General features: G+C 41.3%; 1 protein-coding gene across 1 annotated transcript; it reads right to left on the minus strand.

Annotated features, from left to right (window-relative positions):
• Positions 1-4890: 4890 nt before the first annotated feature.
• Positions 4891-15714, minus strand: LOC119742475 (rhodopsin-like). Its single transcript, XM_038218410.1, has 5 exons — positions 15266-15714; positions 10361-10555; positions 8228-8352; positions 7294-7536; positions 4891-6228 (listed from the first exon to the last, which is right to left on the minus strand). The coding sequence occupies exons 1-5, from the start codon at positions 15606-15608 to the stop codon at positions 6028-6030; spliced, it is 1107 nt and encodes a 368-aa protein (XP_038074338.1). The 5' UTR covers positions 15609-15714; the 3' UTR covers positions 4891-6027.
• Positions 15715-18590: the final 2876 nt, after the last annotated feature.

Here is an 18590-nt window from a genome sequence, read left to right on the forward strand (position 1 = left end):
TGAGAAAACATAGACCAACAGTAGAAAAATGCTGAGAGAAAGAAAGAAAATAAGGAAAGTAAAAAAAAAAACCAGCCATGGTAAAAGAACATGTCGCCAATACAGTAGGAGATTCTCTTTTTGTTCAGTGTAGGCCTATATCGTAACAATACTGGAGCACTGCTGCTCAGTCCCAAGTACGATTATTGAGTCAAATTGTGACCCAAAGTCAGTATGAAATTCTTTTGATTAGCATAAATTTCCTCCTTTGGGGCGTGTGAAAGTTTACTGTGCAATCTATTAAGTTGAAATGTTCAACGGCAGGCACCTGCGTGTCTGTATACTGCAGGGTTTTTTTTCTCTTAACTTGCCGGCATGTCAGTCTTGAGTACTGCCTTGTAATCAGAAACACGCATCTTCGTTGGAACGGGAATTCGACCTTCAAGACAAGATAATCTTTCAACGTACTGCAGTAGGTCTAATGGAAAGTTGTTGGCATGCAAAATGGATGGACACTTCAAACGCGTGCTCTCGCACCTGACGCAAGTATATATTATGCATGTTGTAAGATGCATTGAGGCTAATCTGCGTATAATCCTCAGTACTATCAGCCTGCCGTGTGTGCACCTGTTTCAGAGAGCGACTGGGGTCATTACAAATGTATGAAATTTTGGAAGATAATTGCATTTGAACAAAGCAGTGTTGGTTTCTCTGTTGTGAGAAAACATATTATTATTCATTAAACATCGGCTGCTGTTGATCTGTTTGCGTTTTCAAATCCACGAAGTGAGATGTTCTTCTTTAATTCTTTACGTGGTTTATCCGAAGATCTGATAAACTGTGAAAATGGAAATTCCAAAAGTTATCAATGTTTTATAACGGGGGGGGGGGGGGGGGGCAAGGGCGGATCCAGGGGGAAGGGCTAAAGGGGGCCATGGCCTCCCCAAAACGAATCTTTTTCTTTTTTCTTTTTAGTGACTTCGCAATAAAGGCAGGCAATGCGTACACCACCATCTTTGCCTCCAAAAACATTGGTTAAAGTGGTCAGAAATTGCCTTAGATAGCACCACAGAGCATCTAGAATCCAAAAATGTTTCGGGGCCCTTAAGCGGGCCCCGATCCCCCCGCCGTAATTTTTTTGGGACACACTTTTTGGGGACCAACATTTTTGGGCCCCCAAAAAAATGGGGGGGGGGGGGGGGCACGAACCCAAATGCTGGAGACTTATGCCCCCTAGTGTACCCTGTTACAATTTGGAGACCAGAAATGTCTATTTTTTTGAAACTATGATAAACCCATTGTTTAACCATAATCCCCCAAGTTCCCCTGTGTAAATGGGACTCCTTATGCCACTGGACATGTTTCTTAGCTTCACTTCGTCTTCGATTTTACTTTTACCTTTTACGTGATTTATCTTTTACGTGAAGTATTTACATGAAGTAAAATAAGCACCTCCTTTGGTTCGGTCGTACCCCCCTTCCCCGCCCAGGGCGCCGGTGCCGCTATTTTGAGTTCTCATGGGATAGATTTTGCGTGACACGTGACGTGGCATGCAACACTCAAACTCGCTACAGCTGCATGTTTGTTCCTTGATCTATGGTTTATCACACGTCGCGCGCTGGCTTCATGCGAAGGTCCTGATAGGTTACACTGAATACCATCCGTACATCCTACACAACACTCTGTGAAGCGGCATCAGCCCTTTCCAGCGCCCTGTTTGCAGGGCGAACTCCCGTGGTAGACCATTTAACGCTTGGTGGCGCTCTTACCCCATATCGATTATATGATTGCATAAAGAACAAACACCTAACCAATGCCTTGGCCACCGGCCAAGAATATTTACCCACGCACGCATACGCAGCAGAACATATTTCACTGGGCACCTTTCTTATGCAAACCACTCTCGAGTAACTGGTTTAGAACAAGTTAAAATAAAGTTGCGGTTGTGCTCAGCATAACTTCTTTTATTTATTTATTGTTTTACTTGGTACACAATCAAAGTCAGTGACTCCTAATGTACAAAGAAAACTAACAGTGTATGTTGAACTGTGCACCCACAAAACAACTTGATACTAGAAGTTTTCAAAATTAAAAACTATTCACAAATTGGATCTTCCCTGTATTAGGGAAGACCAGATAACACTTTTACACGGGTTAGTTGTTACTATGCTTCTAGTTGATAAAAGGGAACAAGTGAGGGCGCCAGAGCCTTTTATAAAGAGAGTTGCCACAACCTTCAGACTGTTGAACCATAATGGCCGTTCATTATGTGAACAGTGAAGCGTGAGACTATTGTGTACGAATTATATATGTGCACTATCGCATAATCCGCCATTTTGTTTCCAAACAGTGCGACCCTTATGTAGCAACTCTCTCTATATTCGGCTCTGCATCATACTATAACTTACATACACCCTGCCGTTGATACTGCAGCGGAGGTACATCAGGTGTATCACTAAAAAAGTATTTTTTACCAATATTAGTAAATTTGAGACCCAAACCCTTTTGTAATAGCTCTAACATCTAAAGGTGCATGTTTAACTTGTTTATTTAAATACAGTGTGGACATCTGTCTAAAACATCCCGAGGCCATGCCATGTAATTCTGCCTCAGCTCCAACAGGACACACCACTCCAGTTAGGACGAACATAAAATACCGGTATAATACGAAGTTGTCTCTGTTGGTCTGCTGGTTGAACTAAAGTGGATTGACCACGTGACAGAATTTATATGGGGATCGTGGGCTAAAACAAACAAACCAACAAAGGGGGAGGGGTATCTAAAATAAAACAAAAAATGATTTTCTTTTACTAAGGAGAGCTACTCCTATATAATTCACTATAAACACGTAACAGTTTGCAACTAAAACGTGGCCCTGCCACATGCACATACCGCGTGGGAAAAGTGGTTACACTGTAACAACTTATCCCGTTACACTGTAACAATGATAAATTAAACACCGACAAACTAATTAAACAATGACAATTTGTGACGTAAAGCAGTTGGGTTTTTTTTTGGTGCTAAAACGTGGCCCTGCCACATGTACATACCGCGTGGGAAAAGTGGTTACACTGTAACAACTTATCCCGTTACACTGTAACAATGATAAATTAAACACTGACAAACTAATTAAACAATGACAATTTGTGACGTAAAGCAGTTGGGTTTTTTTTGGTGCTAAAACGTGGCCCTGCCACATGTACATACCGCGTGGGAAAAGTGGTTACACTGTAACAACTTATCCCGTTACACTGTAACAATGATACATTAAACACTGACAAACTAATTAAACAATGACAATTTGTGACGTAAAGCAGTTGGGGATTTTTTTGGTGCTAAAACGTGGCCCTGCCACATGTACATACCGCGTGGGAAAAGTGGTTACACTGTAACAACTTATCCCGTTACACTGTAACAATGATACATTAAACACTGACAAACTAATTAAACAATGACAATTTGTGACGTAAAGCAGTTGGGGTTTCTTTTTGGTGCTAAAACGTGGCCCTGCCACATGTACATACCGCGTGGGAAAAGTGGTTACACTGTAACAACTTATCCCGTTACACTGTAACAATGATAAATTAAACACTGACAAACTAATTAAACAATGACAATTTGTGACGTAAAGCAGTTGGGGTTTTTTTTGGTGCTAAAACGTGGCCCTGCCACATGTACATACCGCGTGGGAAAAGTGGTTACACTGTAACAACTTATCCCGTTACACTGTAACAATGATACATTAAACACTGACAAACTAATTAAACAATGACAATTTGTGACGTAAAGCAGTTGGGGATTTTTTTGGTGCTAAAACGTGGCCCTGCCACATGTACATACCGCGTGGGAAAAGTGGTTACACTGTAACAACTTATCCCGTTACACTGTAACAATGATAAATTAAACACTGACAAACTAATTAAACAATGACAATTTGTGACGTAAAGCAGTTGGGGTTTTTTTTGGTGCTAAAACGTGGCCCTGCCACATGTACATACCGCGTGGGAAAAGTGGTTACACTGTAACAACTTATCCCGTTACACTGTAACAATGATAAATTAAACACTGACAAACTAATTAAACAATGACAATTTGTGACGTAAAGCAGTTGGGGATTTTTTGGTGCTAAAACGTGGCCCTGCCACATGTACATACCGCGTGGGAAAAGTGGTTACACTGTTACAACTTATCCCGTTACACTGTAACAATGATAAATTAAACACTGACAAACTAATTAAACAATGACAATTTGTGACGTAAAGCAGTTGGGGATTTTTTTGGTGCTAAAACGTGGCCCTGCCACATGTACATACCGCGTGGGAAAAGTGGTTACACTGTAACAACTTATCCCGTTACACTGTAACAATGATAAATTAAACACTGACAAACTAATTAAACAATGACAATTTGTGACGTAAAGCAGTTGGGGATTTTTTTGGTGCTAAAACGTGGCCCTGCCACATGTACATACCGCGTGGGAAAAGTGGTTACACTGTAACAACTTATCCCGTTACACTGTAACAATGATAAATTAAACACTGACAAACTAATTAAACAATGACAATTTGTGACGTAAAGCAGTTGGGGTTTTTTTTGGTTTGCTGTCTAAACTGTTCATTATGACTTTTACTAGACTATAGGAAGACACTATGTTTTACAATAACATGGATCAAAAGATTGCAGGTTAAACAAAATGGTCAGTTGGTGTGTATAAAAGAACAAATATTTAAATGTCAGCACATACCTTACATAGACAAACCTATACAGTTCAAAGTCGTATGGCACGACCCCCCCCCTCCCCGCCCCCCTCCCCTTTTGATTTTCGGAGGCCTAAGTGTCCGGAGAAAATAACCGGTCTAGATTTCAGCACGCCTCCCTGAAAAAACAACCTGGATCCACCCTGCTAGCCCCCCAAAAATATTGGCTCTAGAACCGCGCCTCAACTAGCTCAAGTTGTCTACTGACACTCAATTAAATGGGCCATGTTGTGTTGACCGTAAACTTCAAAAATGGACTATCCATGGCAAACTCTTGGTGGCGCACTGCACTGTGAATCGCCCGAATTGATTGCAGTCTCAATCATTGTTTTGTGCTTCCGACTATTTGCCTCATAAAAGCGTTGACATGAAATGAATTTTTCGTTTATAAACATATTTGCTCAATATTCCCTTCCCATGAGCCGTATAAAAAATAGTGAACCTTTTTGAAAACTCCATTCGCAAGTCCACACTATATTTACTGAAAATGTATTTTTGTTATGATGGACACACTTGTCTGTCCGGCAGACGATCTCTGTTTATGCAGCTGTAAACCCTTTACTGTAGGTCATCGAAAGCAACGCTCGAAACGTATACATTGTATTACCCTACATGACTCATTGTCCTGCAGTATATCGACTGAGAACTGAAATACAGTGAGGTCAATTTACGGATTAAAAAGAAAAGTTTCTTGCGAGTGCCTGTTTTTAATGCAAGTTGTCTTTTTTATATCAACATTTTTAAACGTGTCAAATATATAGTTGCAATACTTATACTAACAATACTTCAGTACAAACAACAATTAAACAACTCTATCTCAAGGAATAAACCTGATTTTAACGACATTTTATGATGTCTTTGCGATATAATTAAGTCCATTATCCAATGGTGAGCTATACACAACTGTGGTGCAAAAAAAAACCCGTTTCTGCCGTAGAACGTTGTTACGGACAACTTGTCAGAATGATTATTGCAATAACGACGAATGAAAACTGTATATGCCTATCATGAGGCGACAAAAATATTGCATTTTCTTGCCATTAGAACTTAATAACTGATCGGATCAGTGGCGTGAGTAATGGGGAAGCTACGGAGGGCATCACTCCCTATGTTCAGGGTCTATGCCCCACCCCCTGAATACGGGGAAGGCCCAACGTGAGCTTTCTATTGTAAAACAAAACCATAAATGCCCCCTCCAGAAAGTGAGGCCCTGAGTGCCCCAACACCAGTCAACTGAACCCCAGTTACGTCACTGAGTCTGAATCGGGGCTGCGGTCAGACTTTAATATCATCAATTCCCAAATTGCATTGGAGGGATTATGCATGCTCCTGCCAGCTGAATTCTTTGGTCCATTCTAGGCTTGTTGGTGGACATGTTGCGGCCTTGACATCCGATTGGTACCTTTCTTGCAAGTATACTCTCTGTCGGGCTGATATGAAGGCTCCTGTCACGATTCCTTCGTGAGAATGTCTGAAGGAGAGCTTTTCTGAACTGTGAAACATAGAGGGAAAAAGTGCGTGATTATGGAGCAGTGTGGCACTAGTACAAAACGACCATCGCCCTGTCCCTCCTCGACAGACTCTGATGGAGTAATCGCCATTTGTTCTTGTCGGCAATCTCCTACAAAAGTCGGCAAACGAGGTCTCACTGAACAGTGCTACCTTGTGTTAGACGGTGTCCAAAATCGTCCGCCTTGAACAGCCTCCCCTAGTGTCAGAATCGGGCCACGTTCAGCGTCACTCGTTTGCACCCATTGACAAGGGGGATCCAGAACACACTTTTTCTTTGGGGGGGGGACATTTTTGGTCCCCCCCCCAAAAAAAAAGTGGGTCCAAAAATTACGGCGTGGTGTTCGAGGCCCGCGTAAAGGCGCCGAATTATTTTTTGAATTTTAGATGCTCTGTCGTGCGCGCGATCTGAAGCAGTTCTGACCACTTTTACCATTTTTTGACAAAAATGGCTATGTGCGCAGTGTCTGCCTTTATTTCGGACCAATGGGACTTCGGACCAATGGTACTTCGGACTATCGAGACTCAACCGTACTTAACGTGAAGTTAAGTACATCGTGAGTTTGTTTTGAGGGGGTGTGTGACAATCAACCCAAACAATTCAATTTCCAAATGTTATTGACATATTTATTAGTCACCATGGGCGTCGCGGGGGGGGGGGAGGGGCCCCCCCTGGAAAAGCCAAAAAAAAAAAAAAAAAAAAAAAAAAAAAAGGGGGGGGGGGAAACAGAGAAAAAAGAAAAGAAAAAGAGGCGCGAAGTCACAGTGGTGTAAATTTAATGGGGGGGGGGGGGCAAAATGTCCCTTCCCCCTCTAAAACTGATAAATCGAGAACATTTTGAGAAATTCAAGCATTTTTTGGGGAAAAATATGTTTTGCCCCCTCTCGAAAAATCCTGGCGACGCCCATGTTTATCACCGTTACAAATAGGCTATAAGTTAATTGGTAGGATTGTTTGTTTGTTTGTTTGTTTTTTCCGTCGTTCGTTCGTCATACTCGTTGTTATATTACCGTTGTTGTTGTTGTTTCTCTTGTTATGAGACATTACCTTTTTATGAAGAAGAAAATAAATAACAGGATTGTAGGTGGTCGATGCTTTGGCGAACATTGATGGCAAGGTAGCGGTCAGGGGTGTAATGGAGACGCTATCGCCGCCGAGGGCCATGTACAAAGACAGGGCGGCGTAAGGGGTCCAAGCCACCAAAAAGGTGAGCACCATGACTATAATCATGATAGTGACTTTCTTCTCTGCCTCCCTTGACCGCTGGTTACTAACCTGGCACTTGGCCATCTTCAAATGGAAAAGGAAGAGAACGAAGGGGCAAGACTGTCATTGTGACATATTTTAACGAATGAAGAAATGGTACCTCGAAACTGACTATCGTGTTTTGAAGGGGGTAATGATGTTTATCTTAAGAATATTCCGGCAATTATGCGACTCGGAGCCTCAGAATGCCTTTGAAAAGAGCTTTGCCACAAAATGTCAAATTTTATGCACTTTTGAATAGAACATACGGTTGACCGTCAGTTATATCCACAGACTTCTTAGAATCAAGAATACAACAAACAACTTGATCTGAACGTTCTCAAGTATAGCATGTTTGCCCCACGCAGTATTCTGGTTTCTTGGAGCTCCGTTCTAGATAACGGTTTAAACTTTACGTTTTATTATGAAAAAAAACCCTTCAAACTTAAGTTATTTTTTATTACCTGACATATTTTTGCTTAGAATGCTGGAATAAGCAAGATTAGTATTCCTACTGCAGGGAAAACAAAATTCAGTGCACGTAAAAATAACAATTGGCCGTTTAGTTAATATAAACCTTCATCGCAAAGGGAACGATTGATCGATCGTTTGGCAAACTATATGGTATTCTTGTCGGCAAGGGCGGATCTGCGGGGGGGGGACCCAAAAATTTTTGGGCCCCCCAAAATTGTGTTCTGGATCCGCCAATGCTTGTGCGACTATAATAACTCCCTACCTTTTTTACTGTGAAAAGTATTTGGCTGTAGGAGAAGAGGATGATAGCCATGGGAATCGCCAGGATCATGGTGAAGATGAAAAACGTGTAAGACCGACTCCCAGAGTGCCAGCTCACGGAACAAGCTATGGGATGGCAAAATGGGAGCAGTTTCATAAGCATGATAAAATATATGGTACAATATTCACCAGAATTAATTGATGCACATTTTCAAATATATTTAGATATCACTGTGGCGTAAAATATATTATACGAACTAAGAGTAAATGTAGAGGTTAATTCCACAAGTAAAAGTATCGTATGATATAACCGCGTACGAAATTGAGGGAGAATTTCGATCTACATGTGTATAGGCTACACGTCAACAGAAGTATAATGTTTCGGACTGGAAACCTATCTTTCCTTAAAATCAGGCCACAGAGCTACATTTTTTTCTCATTTCGGCCAACGTAGGAAAATGCGTCTGTTTTTCGAATGATAATGTAATAGGGTCTCACGGGAAGATATGTCATACGTTCACTAAATCTTAATGGAGAATCCTCCCAGGAAATGTCCTTCAAGAAGAATGGAATTTGTCATGAATAATACAGACTGTGGATTGTATTTTAAAAGGATTCTAGTATCGTAGGCAGGAGAGACGGAGGGGGGGGGAAACATAAGAATATACGCTTATATATATACAGGGTGAGTAAAAAAAAACCCGAAACCTAAGGACTGCGTTCTTTCAGCAAAACGAAAACAAATCACACACATCCCTGTGTGATTTGTTTTCGTTTTACTGAAAGAAAACGGAACTTTTTTTGTGATCCGTGGACAGAACTTTAAAACGATGGTTGTGTTTAAAATTCCGTAACTTGAAAAGCACAAGAGAGATTTGAATGATTATTGTACTAAAAAAAGCTTATGAACTGGGCTTTCATGTCCTAGAATTTGAAAATGCTACATGCAGAACTTCACTAAAACAATGGTCCCAACATTTGGGATTCGTTTTTTTCACTCACCCTGTATACTCTCGTTCTCATAATAATTTGATTTCAATCACAGGCCTCAATGAGATTATGATGTGGATGTCCTTAGCCTACGTCAAATACATCCCACACAATCCTAATCATGACAACAAGGTAAAGGAAAAAGTAAAGTTATACGAATACGAAATGTTAATTTCTTTAAAACGGAACACTCGCTATATGGACCCAGTTATTTACGGTTTTCTCAAGACCCTGGGCGCATGTTCCTCGATTAGAATTTCAATATGTTTTGGCAACTCTTTCCTTAAATTTTGTTCGTTAAATGTTGTCGGCTATTAGTATTCTACAATGTGACATTTTGGTTGCCCTATTTTTCGTCAAAACAAATATATTTGGCATTATTTCTAAACGTTCCAAATACTTTAAAACTTGGTACAGATATTCTTTGACTTATTTTGCATCAAATTAAACATTTCGTAACTATGATCAACGTCATGGGCGCTTTACCTACTTGGAAAGCAAAAACCATCAATTTTATGATTTTTTCCCCAAATATATTGTGTCCTCAATTTTGATTTTCAACTGAAATTGGCTCAAATAAGAAAGCTTTTTATGGTTAAATTCTTACTGCTTGGTTAATAAAAAAAAATCCCAAGAACCCCAAAGAAACAGTTAAAATTAAAAGAGGGCTTACGTGTCAATATCCGCCATATTAAATTCCTGCTCACGTCATTGTACCACGTGACCAAGTGAATACTTGTTTTAACTCTTAAAAATACATATTGCCATGTTTTATACATAACCAAATTTATGACTTCTAATATTTGTACTTGGTTATTATATTGGCAACTACGGACATCAAAACAATAATAAGATGGAATCTGCGTCGGGGTGATGCAAATTCAAAAGTGTGTTTGCCCTTCACCGACGCATTTATAAAAAAAACACTGTAGACTCAGTGTTGCAATGTATACCGAGCGTTTGTGATAAAATAGATAACTTGGGTGGGACCCGAACCCACGACAAACATTAAGTTGGTATCGATAATAACTGCGCACCATACAGTGAGACACCCTACCACTAAAAATAATATTTTACCCTTAATTAAGCGACCGGCACGAGAAAATGCAAATCTTGCTGATGTAAGGAAGTGTTGAAATCTTACATATTCCGGCGCCTTCACGTGTGAACTCACTCCATCCGAGAACGGGAGGTAGAGCGACAGCCAGGGAGTAGACCCAAGTAAATCCCACGCAGACTAGGGCGCCTCCTGTCGTCAGTCTCTTGGCAACAAATGGCTTCACGACCAAGAAATACCGATGTAAGGAGACAGCTGCTATTCCAACAATTTGCGCGCATCCTGTAAAGGGTAAAAACAATCATCGAAGGTCAATGTTTAGCCTAGGCTGGTGTATGGAACAATCATAGGAATGGCATAAATTCCTCTACATTCTTGAACCGTATTGTGTAGGTTTCTAATGAGCAGAAGAAGTAGTATGGAGGTGAAGTTTTCAGGTTTTTGGTGATCCACCTATCCGGGGCAGATGGTAAATTTGAAGCGTGGGTATTAAACGTACATGCACCATTGCAATGCACATCATTAAATACGTTGATGTAAACCTACGTTGAGAAAGTGAGTCTGGTGAGGAAGAGTTACGACATAATTCGGTTTTCAAAATGAACTGCCATCACGAGGCTGCATGGGGTCGAAAGAGTGTTACACAGGGCGTTGGTCTGCTACACACATAATGAGCAAGTTGTGACGAGGGCCATTAGTCGACCGTAAGCGAATAGTGGCTGATTCGTGCGTGACGTAACGTGTGCCTGCGCACTACTAGCACCGCGTGAATGGCTGTAGTCAAACGAAAGGCGTAAGTCCTGGCTCCCCGTTGGCAATTACTGTTTTGTTTTTTTGGCAACAAGTATAATCAATGCCGAGAATGCGCATGCGTCAGTTGGCAACGGAATGTTCTTGGACTTCACTTCCCTTTTAACCCTCCGAGCAGCTTACCAAAAAAAATCACACCGTGGAAACACGTGGAGAATTTGATCACCACCTGTGTTTATAGGTCAATAACCATGGCATGCCTGTACATGCACAAGATATAGGTCATTCACATGGCCAGGGATTGTTTACAACCTGTCTGGGCTCCTGGCGGCACGAGGGGTTGACACAAAGGGATCGGCGGCACTGAGGGATTGGCCACTAAGATCTCCCATTACTGCACAAAGGCATTGGGCGCCATCTTGGCTTCTGTCTTTCAACACTCCTTACTCCGGAGTGGGTAGGGACTGGCCAATGGGAGTCTACAGGCTTGTGGGGTATAGTAGGGGTGAGGATTACATGGAAGCTTGGCCTTATTGGCCCATTGAAAAAAAATTATGCCCATATTTGGAAAATGTGGAGAATGAAATCACCACTTCGCTGCTCGGAGGGTTAAAAAAAGTCATCAGGGCCACGAATGAGAAGGAAGTGGAGAAATTTATTTCATCGATGATCAGGACTTGATTGAACACAATAATTTAGGGATGAAATATCACTTTTGGGAAAAAAATGAAAACGTACAGTAGACTTATTATTCGAACCCGGACTCGGAACCTGCAGCATTCAGACCACCAATTTATTTTAGCACTACTTAATAATGTGCCGTATGTGCACAACAAGTACTCCGAAAAAAATTTAGTTTGTTAAATTGCCATGTTTTTTGGTTATTTCACCAAACCTTATACGTATATACATCTTAACATTTTTTGTTGTGAAATGCACATTGCCCATAGTGTGCCAGATGAATAACCACGAAACACAGTGATCTAACGAGCCACCGTACCTACGTATCCTGTACGCGTACCATTTCGTACCATGCGCGTATCAAATTCACTATGGGGGGGGGGGGGTAGACGTGAAAAAGGCACATTGAGCGTCACTAGATCATCCGGGGGGGGGGGGGGGCTGGAAACCATCTTCCAATGGGGCACTGTTCAAAGCGGACAATCATGGGCATTATCGCACGATAGGTGGCGCTCCTCATGGGGGCCGACGTTCGCGGGACGCGAATTTCTTTTCCGTAGGGGATGCTCCAAAGTCATAAATAATTCAGTAGTTTCGATCGGGTCAGTATGGTTATTCATGAAACAGAACAATGATATCAATAGCATTGTTGTTATTATTTAGTCAACCAGTTCACTTTAACCCTATCAGGACCGGACTTTTTTTGGACCTACGGGGACCGGGGGGTCCCCGTAGGTATATTTTTTTCTATATTTTCAAAAGTAAATGACCGATTTTTTTAAAACTTGGTAGAAATTAACCTTTGACCAAATCCTACCGGTTGCCATTTTTTTTTTGAAAAAACGTCCATAGAGGGCGTTTTTTGGGACATTTTTGCCCATTTTTGGTCAAAAATAGTTTTTTCCCCGTATTTTCCGTTTTCTTTGGTCAAATGTCATAAAATTTGGGAAACATGTTTGTCACGGGACACTTCTCAATCACTTATCTGATAAATAAATTAATAACAATATGACAATTAGTTTTACAGTGTAGAAATTAATATTTAAACATTAGTTTATTAAAATTACGTGAAAAACTGGGAACCAATGTAAAACCAACGGTTGCTATGGCAACAACGAACCACCCCTTGATTTTTTTTTTTATCTATTATGACCCCAGATAATATTTAGGAAAAGTCACCAAATTTGGTGGCGATCGGCTGCACCGTTAAAAAGTTATGAGCAAAAATATGGGAGGGGGCCACATTGTGCCTCCCCCGGTCCTGATAGGGTTAAAGCATTTTTTAAGTACAGACGTCGTCGAGCAACCACACAGTACCCTAGTGGATAGCGTGATGAGCTATGGATACAACGATCCCTGGTTTGAATCCACGTCGTTGCTGCTCATTTAAATCGATTGTTTTTCTCCTCTGAATTTTTCGTTGAGATAAATTTATTTCAAGGGAAAAAGAGAACAAGAACCTAAGTGTCTTGTAACGATTCAAAGGAAAACTGAATTATGCATGACTTTAGAGCATCCCGGCTACGTAAAAAAAATCGCTCGCGGACGTTAAAGAAAAGGGCACTCTTGAAAGAAGGGCACTTGTGACAACATATGGGGGGAGGGCTCCTTACCACCCAGGATGCTACGGCACTGTTAATGGTCCCTACTGTCTAGAACTCGGGGGGAAAGAAAAAAGACACGATTGCAATGGTATGTTATTGCCGCAAGTGGAATGATCACTGCATCAAAACTAAAGAGGGAGCATTGAGCTTTCCGTGCTCTTATCTTTATGTTGTTTGTTCATGTCTTTTCATATTTAGTCATTTCAGTCAATTCGTTGGACGGGCGCCAAGTGCCGTCAATTTACTAATATTATGAAGACAACTACAGGACTGGTCAAGGTCCCTAGTATTCCACATTTCGTATTTCACTGTTAAGTACAGTTTTGGAACATTGTATCAGATTTCTTTGACTCTCGATGTCCTTTCTTTCTTTGCCTAACATGCATCCCAGCAGCGGTGGGGAAAAATGTTAAAAATATAGGTTTTCCCGGCCAATTTCCTGAAATGTTCATTCACTTCTGAAAATTGGTCATTCATTTTCGACTGAATTTGAGAATCGCTCTGAACACGAGTTTCATTTTCGCTACCAGAGCATTCCATTCCATTTCAGTTCAATCAATCAATTAAATGATTGAGCAGCACCTTTCGTTTATGCTCATTCAGATTCGTTCATGAGACTTCCTTTTCGCTTTTTAGAGGGCGATTTCAAACATTGTCATTCTATTTCACTTTTAGTTTAATGTTATGTGATGCAATCTGTTATTTTGAATGAGAAACACGTACTTTTGATTGCACATTCGCTCATCATGTAATTCGGCCCAGCCTTTAAATCCCCCTTCAAAACATTTTAAAAAATAGTATAAAACGTTTTGAAGGGGATCATGGCAAGAAATGTGGGAAAATGATCATTGTATATATTAATGGTAAAAATGGTTCCTGGTCATCCCGCGGCCCGCTTACCGCCAATAGATACAATCTGAACTTTTACAAAATCAGTACGCTTCGCACCAAACGACGGTGCCTGGCAGTGGTGTTCCGTTATTGCATACGCAATAATAGTTTCCACTTTTTTTTTATATCGAAGCTGTTACCGATATGCTCATGAGTAGCACACATGCTACCCTACAACAGCTTGTTCGGAATATCATTAAACACCCATAAACTGCAATAACCCAAAAATGCTACATTGATGGTGAACAGACAAATTAATACTATTTTAATATTAATGAGCTTTACGATAATTATAAATACATTTGCCTTTCATGTCTGTCAGAACAGCACCCGATTTCATCAAACTCTTCGTAACTTACGATGCATCGCAGCGATGCGACGCGTCGTATCTCTACGATGCGTCGTAGCTGCGACGCGTCCTGCGATCCATTTCACGAAACACGTTGTAAGTGCGACGCGTCGTAGGTGTATTTATAGCACAACTCGGTGACTGTTTTATGTGTTTAGTCAGCGTCCAGTAAATAGTCGTCTGATATTCAACAAAGAGTCGTCGGATCTCAGCTCGAAATTTGTTAAAACGTAAAACAAAATGGTGGCCGTAAGATGCAATTTCGAAGGAAAACAAGCTCTCAGTGGACTGTATAGCTACTTTGAATTTCAACTGCAATATTCCACTCTAATTCATAATTATTCAATGGAGTTTCTATTTACAACTTTACACACATTGCCTCGGTATTATAATCTCGATTTTGTAATGTTTATGGCAATAAATTGGCTTAGAAAGGGACTCTTCTTATTTTGCGATGACCACTAGACACGTCGTAACTTCCAACGTGTTTTAAGCCATTGTCAAGGAACTTACAACGCGTTCAACACGTCGCAACTTTCGTGAAATGGATGATACGACGCGTCGCGAGTTGCGACGTGTTACACGTCGTAACTCGAGTTGCGACGCGTCGCTTCGTGAAATCGGGTGCAGGAAATACGTAATCTCTGATGTTGTCGCGACTTTGCTTTTGCGGCTTTTCTGTACTTAATTGCCATCCTTTTGGTACCGCAGACTTACCCGATAAGGTACAGATGAATCCATACCAGGTACAGCCGATGGGACCGAGTAACCAATGACCGGCCGCACTGGCAGCGAAGGAGACGGGTGTTCCCAGCACGGCTACGGACAAATCAGCAACGGAGACGTTCAGGAGCAGGATGTTGACCACGTTGTGCAGCGATCTGTTGCTAGCGTACAGGAGAATTACTGTGACATTCCCGGACACGCTGAAGAAAATGACCACTGCAAGGTACACGGCGAAGCCAGTGTAGCCGGATCTGCTCAAAACGTTTTCCCGTAATGATGAACCGTTGTCAGCAACCAAGGGTAAAGTGGGGGCGATTATGAGCTGATTTTCCATTCTGGTTGTATACGAAGTTTGGAGACGGTGCAACAGGCACGACGCGACGGATCGACCACTTTGTCCTTCTAATACATGTAGTTTTATACTGACCGACTACGCTGTCGTCACCAACAAACCAGTACGGTGGCACGTGTCATCTTCGTGAGAATCACGTGCATATGCCATGTGCCATCATACTTGTGGCTATTCGCAAAACCTTAATTCTCTATGGCTTCGTAATAGCACCGTCAGTATACAAATATAACGTAGCTTTTCAACTTCCAATACCGAGGGGAGCTAATATCGACTGTCCACCCGAAATAAACCATGTTATATTTGTACTATGCCTCATACTGTCTTACATAATCAGTTGCCGATTTTTTATATATATGTATTCACCTAAAAGAAAATTTTCGGAGAAACTTGTACAGCTCACCAAAATAATATTGTTGCTCAACTTCACTAGTTCGGTTCATTGGCAATACAGTAACTACAGTTGTAAATACAGTTGTTTGTGTACAACTTTCTTTTGTACAGGAGACATCTTTATTGTCCATAAATTTTCTCCAGCACGGCATGCATCATGGAGCTCGGGAAAATTAACATTTACGCGAACCGTGCAATTAACCATGCATCTCGATCTGGCCAAGTTCGCGCAAGCCTAGTTGACCAATGGTTAACCATAGTTCGACTAACGTTTGCCCGAACTAGTCGACGTTGGTTGACTACGCTAGTCGACTATTTGGAACCAACCTACTGGGGCAGGTTGCATCGCTGGTAACCAATAGCCGCGCGCATTCATAACGCTAGCAGGGAACCAGGATCCAGAAGTTTTGCGATAACATTTTGACCAGCATTTGACTAGAGGCGTTCGCACGTTGCTATCAGTGCGCAGGCGTAAGGTACGTCACAAATCAACCCCTAGTCAACTAATGGTCCTTGCCCGAACTTGGCCTCTCTAGGGCGATGCGCGTGCGTACCACCCCCGTGAGACAGTTCGTCGATTGCCTTGTAAAGCGCATGCGTAGTAGACTGTCGCACGGGTAACCCATGCGACAGTCTACTACGCATGCGTATTTACCCTGTGCGTGAATCCTCAAGCGCGCGTTTGGTAAACAGCAAGAATAACATCTGGCACGTGATGATGAATTGACCAGTGAGAGTTCGGCTCTGGATCATGAATATGTATGAGGTAAAGTAATAGTGCCTGTGAACACCTGAAGAAGTGGGCCAGCATTATTATGTTGTTTACAGTTGATATCCCCGCTCATCAGTTAATTTGAACTTGTTTATTTCCAACACATTTTCAATAGGACCTATGTATGTATTAAATACGTTCTAGTTTGGACGTACGTCTGCAATCCTCTCGGGAAACTGTTTCTTGCAGAAACAGCTCTTTTTTCTCCTCCAGTTTTTCCTCTTTAGGGTTTATACACTTTTTTCTTCTACCCATACACTTTGGCACTTTCGTAAGACCAATGAACTTTAGACTTGGTATACACGTCATCAGGGCCTCCAGGTAGAACAGTTCATTGATAACTGATGGGGCTACCCTGGTTAAAAAATAACACGAAATAAATAAATAAATAAATAATAAAAAATCCGGTGTCAAGTTACGTCACATTTTTTTTGTGGCGGTCATTGAGGTGCACATTTTCTCCATAGGATTTGTACACTTTCTTTTCTCCATAGGCTTTGCACACATTCTTTTCTCCATAGGATTTGTACACGTTCTTTTCTCCAAAGGCTTTATACGCGTTATTTTCTCCATAGGCTTTAAAAAGTTCTGATCAACGAAATCTGATCAACTTCAGCACCCGCAGATGGTCCTCGAAGATTTTCGTCACGATGACGTCATCAGGTGTCAAGTAACATCACATTAAAGGTGCTGAAGGCCTTTAGAACTATAGGTCGGATTCGGTTATAACTTTTTTGGTAGGCACTTAGACCGGGATGTGTTACACATGGACATTTAAGTGACGTCATGATGACGTCATCACAAGTCATATGACGTCACATTAAAGGGGCCTTTTTCAAAATCTCTACCTTTATGTACAGAGCTGTATACGTCCATATTGGTTGTAACTTGGTAGGTATGGAGACCGGGATGGGTTATAGATGAACTTAAGTGACGTCATGGTGACGTCATCGCACCATGTACGTCACATGTGTTATCCATGAAATTTGAAGTGACGTTATGCATGTTATCATCACATGTCATGTACGTCACATGTGTTAGCGATGAAATTTGAAGTGACATCATCATGTCTCAATCACATGTCATGTCTATCACATGTGTTATCGATGAAATTTGAACTGAGGTCATGTCGTCATCACATGTAACATATAGTCGTTTCAAACAGTCGACACAAGCTTGTATTTGTCCACAAAACACATTTTCTAGTATTTTGTTTTTATTGCTTTGGGGCACAAAAAGATCGCCTGCAATTACTCTGAAATTTGTTTCAAAAGTGAACACCATTTGCTTTGCTAGCAAAACAGAAATTAATTTTTTTTTTCAACCCGGATGAAACTTGAAAAAAAGCACGGCAAGGGCAACTTTAGCTTTTCATACATGTATTTTGCACACAGGCTACAGTAGCTCGGGAAATGGACACCAACATTCTAATTTCATGTGTATAACTCGAAGCAACCGTCTGTGAGCATGGAGCTTTATTCCACGTGAACTACACGTATATAGCACCCCACAGCACTTCTGGGTAATCCTCTAAGATGTGTTTTGTTTTACATTACACAAATGTACATTTATATATTTCGGGCGTACAGGTTAATTACACGTAACGCCACAACGTATTAACGGCACAACGTAACGACACAACGAACACAAATGCGTTTACGGAAAGGGGTATTCCTATTGGTAATAATCGTAATACCTACAACATGTTTTCGCACTGCATCCTTTGCTCGCATCCATATGGGCGCGGCGGCGGTACGAGCTAAATTTACGCGCGTTCTCATTGTTGTGCACAACTTCAAGCC

The sequence above is a fragment of the Patiria miniata genome, unplaced genomic scaffold (genome assembly GCF_015706575.1).
Source record: "Patiria miniata isolate m_02_andy unplaced genomic scaffold, ASM1570657v1 HiC_scaffold_6, whole genome shotgun sequence".
Taxonomy (NCBI): domain Eukaryota; kingdom Metazoa; phylum Echinodermata; class Asteroidea; order Valvatida; family Asterinidae; genus Patiria; species Patiria miniata.